Below are 4842 nucleotides of genomic sequence, written 5' to 3'. Positions count from 1 at the left end.
GGCGGGGCGGGGCGGGGCGTGGCGGGGCGTGGCAGGGGCGCGTCGAGCCGAGAAGAAAGCGTAATCGCCGTTTTACGACGCATCCTTTTCGCGACGCATTTCGCACATGCACGTAATTTCGGGGTTAGCCCGCGGCACCCTCCTGTGGAACCCTGCGTCCTCCGCGGTTGGACCCCGCGGCGCCCTACGGTGGCAGCCCTTCCCTCTGACATTGCGTGCGGCAGCAGATGTCTAAACCACCAGAGACAGTCTGAAGCCGCCCGGCCGCGATGGATATCCTCCATGGGCCGAGTTGTAATGTGGCGTCAGTCGCATGACAACGCGCCGTATCCACCCCATCGCACCCCCGTATCCGCCCCGCGCCGACCAGGGCGACAGGAAAATATTAAATCCAGCGTGATGTGTTGTGGAAGGGTGGAGGGGGCTCGGGAAACACTCCGGCGGCTGCAAAAGTGAGAGTGTGAGCGGAGAGGGTGGGGGTCCTGCTGCGCGACAGAGTGCGAACGTTGGCATTAGAGGAGTGTGTAAGAGAGGTGAGGGGAGGTGGTGAGGGGAGGTGACGAGGGGGAGGGGGCGCGGCTGAATGGTAGACAATGGTCTGGCGGCCCTCCCGCCATCGCGCAGCCGGGGCGCCACGGCGGCGCTACGGCAGGGCCACGGCAGGGCGCGCCCTTCATCCTGCACGCTCATTAATCCCGTATAATTTGCATCTGCAAATGATCATCGTGCGAGAGCACACGCACACACAAGCACAAGCACTTTCTCTCTGTCTCCCCCTCCCTCCCCGATCTCTTTATCTGTCTCCCCCTCTCCCGCACGCTCTCTCTCCCTCCCTCTCTCTCCTTCCCTCCCTCTCCCTCCCTGTACCTCTCACTCTTCCTCTCCCTCTCGCACACAAGGGCGGGCGAGCGCCGTCAACAGAACAAGCGCCCTCCGACCCTCCTCCCTCCTCTCACACCCCCCACCCGCCAGCCATGCGCGGGCGCTGCGCTGCAGCAGCGTGAAGGAGGGCGGCGCCGTCGTTGTCGCGCGTTTGCCGGGGGCCGGTCAGCTGCTCGCCCACGACGAGCCCGGCGCCTATAAAAGTCATGGTGGGAGGAGGGGGGGGGGGGTGAGGCTGTAGTGCCCTCATCACATGGCTGCATTTCATGATTGGCCGCCCGCTCCGGGCCGGTCCAGCGCGCCACCACCCCCTACTTCCGCCCTAAAATTTTCCGAGAAAATGGCGTCCCCGATGCGATGATGGGGCTTTGGGTTGTTGCGTCTATGTTGTTGTTTTTTAATTTACTTTTTTGAGGACGAAGCGAGCGGACAGGGTGCTATACTGCGTTTCCTGCCCGCTTTGTATACCATACCAACGAACGGTGTGGAAAAGGGAAAAAATGAAACTACGACGGGTGAGAAAGGGCAGTGTTTTTTTTTTCTACTTTGTTTTTGTTGTGCATGTGCATGCACAAAGGATCAACCGCAAAGTGTGTTTTGTTGTCACTGTGACCGGTTAATGGACTAACGGGTCTTTCTAGTGGGTAGGGAAGGAAAACTTCCCCGAAACACAAAATAGTTCGAGGAATGATTCAATTTACGTCGCAATCAACCCTAGCTAGTTTCACGCGAAGTTGAATTGTAAAGATAAATCTCGAAGTGGCCTCGCAATATTTACTACTTCCCAAGTGACTTGGGGTGCTATTTTAGTTTACAAAAAAAAAACGTGAAAAAGAGGCTATGAGAAGTTCCAATTGGAAGCAGACTTAAGTAAACTTCCACCTCCCCTCTTTCCCACTTCGTGAATCGATCGCTTTAGCTTCTCTCACCTTGACGGGGATGCAGACGATGATGAGGAGCAGGTCGGCCACGGCGAGCGACGACAGGAACACGTTGGTGGTGGACTGCATGCGGCGGTAGCGCTGCGTCGTGAAGATGATGAGCGCGTTGCCCGCCAGCCCCAGGAGCATGATGAGGCAGTACACGGTCATGGTGGGCACCACCTCGAGCCAGTCGTACTGGTTCATGAACTCGATCAGGTCGGCCTCGGTGTAGTTGCCGTACTCGTCGTTCATGCCGAAGTCCTCGGTCGGCTCGGCGGCGTCCAGGAGGCCCGGGGTGGCGAGGAGAAGGAGGTCCGGCGCCGTCGTGGGCAGCGCGGCGGCCGCGGCCGCGCCAAGCAGCGCCATGGTGACCCCGGCCGCGCCCCACGGTGACCAAGGTGCTGCGCACACCATGGCGTCAGCGGCCGGTCCTCACCTGGCCACCATCCTGCAGCAGAGACAAAGGCAAACCCCGGATTTAAAAGACATACTTGTTCGTGCTTGGAAAACTATTTCACATCAAACAATTTCTTTCAATTTCCATGTGTATCGCCTAAATTTTTTTTTTTTAAATTCATTATCTGGAAAATGCATATGAGCACCTTACCCCATTCGGCGGAACCATAACAAAGCAGAAGCCTCTAGTCGCTAAAATATCTCAAACGCCCTTATTTTGGTGTTATTTTTGATAAAACTAGTGTGGAAGGGAGTTAATTTTTCACACCGAAGACGATAGAACTACTCATTTTAACCGAAACGCACGAGAAAATTTGCATGTTATGGTTCCCACTACGCGCTGCCACCTCGCCACCGAATGGGGTAAGGTGCTCATTGTGGCGTGGGTAGGTTCCGGGGACTCCCTAAATCCCTGTTCCCAGGTCTTGGCTGAGGCGGCCGCCGGCCCCCACATAACAGCCCCGCGACATGCCTGGCGCGTCACCTGCACGCATTCCGCGCGCCGCCCTGGCTCCGCCCGGCTCCGCCCCTCCCAGGGCCCAGGGGTGCACTGTGCTCCGGGAGCACGCCCCACCTCCACATCGGCATCGGCTCCTTCAGTAGAGGCGCGGCGACGACGCATCAGTTCGCGGCCGCGCTGCACGAAATTTACTTGTTTCAAAACGTTACAACTCTTACTGTTATGAAACAACTCATTCTAGAGGTTGGATGTACTACCTTTGATTTACCGGTACCAGTGAAATTGACACGTTTGCTGTCATTGAGGTTAGTTGCCCAAAAGTGGAACAAGAAGGAGGTAGCGATGGCGGGGTGGCGGGTGACGTTGAGGAGCGACATCCCTAAACAAAGCAGAAAATGGGCGACAGTCTAGAAGAGGTTAGGTTGCGTGTCGTTAGATTTCAAACAGCTTCAAACAAACGAGCCTATGCATCTAGCACCTTGGTATCACCATCACCCTTACCATAACGTGTATTGCGACAGTAGAGTCATTCTCATTGAGTTAAGATTGTACCAATATAACACATGTCCGTTAAACTAACCTAGACAACAACACGGGGACGAGTTCGAAGATTGTGTAAACTTACTTTTCCGAAGACAAACTTTACAGAACCACTTTTTGACACTAGAATAATACCTTAATGTAATCTAGACCCATTCCTTTTACACATTCTACAAAACATGGTTTAGTGAGAGCCAAGCGAGAGCGAGAGCCGATGCGGATGATACCACTACTCGCGGCCGCCTACGTTCTGCTGCTTTGTTTTAGGACTGCACTACGCCATGCCACCTCCTCAAGGATACATTCTGCTTGTTCGTCTTATTGGGCAACTCAAATGACCTGCACTCCAGTTTTTCCAAGATGCTTCTGAGCGCACATCTTAAAATTAATGCAATTTTGAATTCCGAGTTGGGTCAAATTTGTATCACATTTTAGACAACTTTTCATTTTGTCAATTTGTCCAACTGTAGATAGCTTATGTGCACGACCCCTCTGTAGCCTTCATTTGTTGGCGGCCATCTTGGTGGACAAGTTCGAGTTCGAAGGGGAAACGACCAAAGTAAGCCGGCTGACAGCCGTAGGGTAATTCAGCAGATGTAATCGAAGTAATCCGGGATAATCCGCGGTGATTATTGTTTTTATTTTTTTGTAATCCGGGGTAATCCTAGAGAAAATGCAACGTAACCCGGAGGAAACTCCAGAGGTGATCCGGGTAATCCGTAATCCGGTTGATAGAAAGGTTGGCAATCGTTTTCCCCTCGGCTCAGAAGAATCTTACAATGGACAAAATTTATCGCCCTTTGCCAGTCGATGTGAACAAGAAGATTATTTTCGCGAGTGCGAGTGTGGGTGTGGGTGCGGGTGGGCGGCTCGCTTGTTTCGTTTCGTCTCCCCTCTGCCCGTACGTGGGGCTGGACCTAGCTGGACGCACGCGGGTGCGGGGGCACGCGTGCGAAAGCGTTTGTGCGTGAGCGCGCCTCCTCCGGCCCGTCTCCTCCCTGACCCGACCGCGACCTTCTCTCGCCTCGCCGGGTAGGAGGATAGCTTCACTCGGGCGGTTGAGATGGAGGTGGGCGATTTACTCCACACACACACTTGGTCGGCTCCTCTCTCTGCCCCCGCGCGCGCCCGACTGCGCGCGCCCCGCCACAAAGTACGCAACACTTACCGGCCCGGCCCGACCCGCGGTCTAACGCAGGCAGAGTAGTTGGACCCCTACCTCCCCCCTCGCGCACTGCCCTGCCCCCCGTCTCCCGCCCCTTTTGCTCTCGAAGCCCTTCGAGCCTTGAGAGGCGGCGGCGCGTTTGTTCCGACTCTGAGCTGAAAGCCGCGGGCGCGCAATGCAAACCGTATGCTCTCGCGGCGCCGGTGCCGGTCCGGGACGGGGCGCCCCATCTCATCACACTCGCCCCACGCCTCGCTCCGCAGCCCCTCTGCCTCCCGGAACACACGGTGGGCACTCTTCCGTCTTCTCACATGACAAGGGGGTTTGTTTTTTTGAACGGCGGAATACTTTGCTAGTCATATACTTTCACTCGAAGACGCCGGTCAGTCTTTTTAAATCACTTTTTTAAAATATTT

General features: G+C 55.4%; 1 protein-coding gene across 1 annotated transcript in view; it reads right to left on the bottom strand.

Annotated features, from left to right (window-relative positions):
- Window positions 1–4842, bottom strand: part of LOC113217781 (QRFP-like peptide receptor) — a gene marked incomplete in the record, with an annotated part of 99901 nt that overhangs the window by 57699 nt on the left and 37360 nt on the right. Inside the window, 2 exon segments of the mRNA XM_052264590.1 lie at window positions 1812–2253; window positions 2979–3100. Coding sequence (XP_052120550.1) covers window positions 1812–2219 — 408 coding nt within the window.

This window comes from Frankliniella occidentalis, unplaced genomic scaffold, assembly GCF_000697945.3.
Source record: "Frankliniella occidentalis isolate FOCC.00 unplaced genomic scaffold, Focc_3.1 Scaffold20, whole genome shotgun sequence".
Taxonomy (NCBI): domain Eukaryota; kingdom Metazoa; phylum Arthropoda; class Insecta; order Thysanoptera; family Thripidae; genus Frankliniella; species Frankliniella occidentalis.
This window is presented reverse-complemented; position numbering and strand designations above follow the sequence as displayed.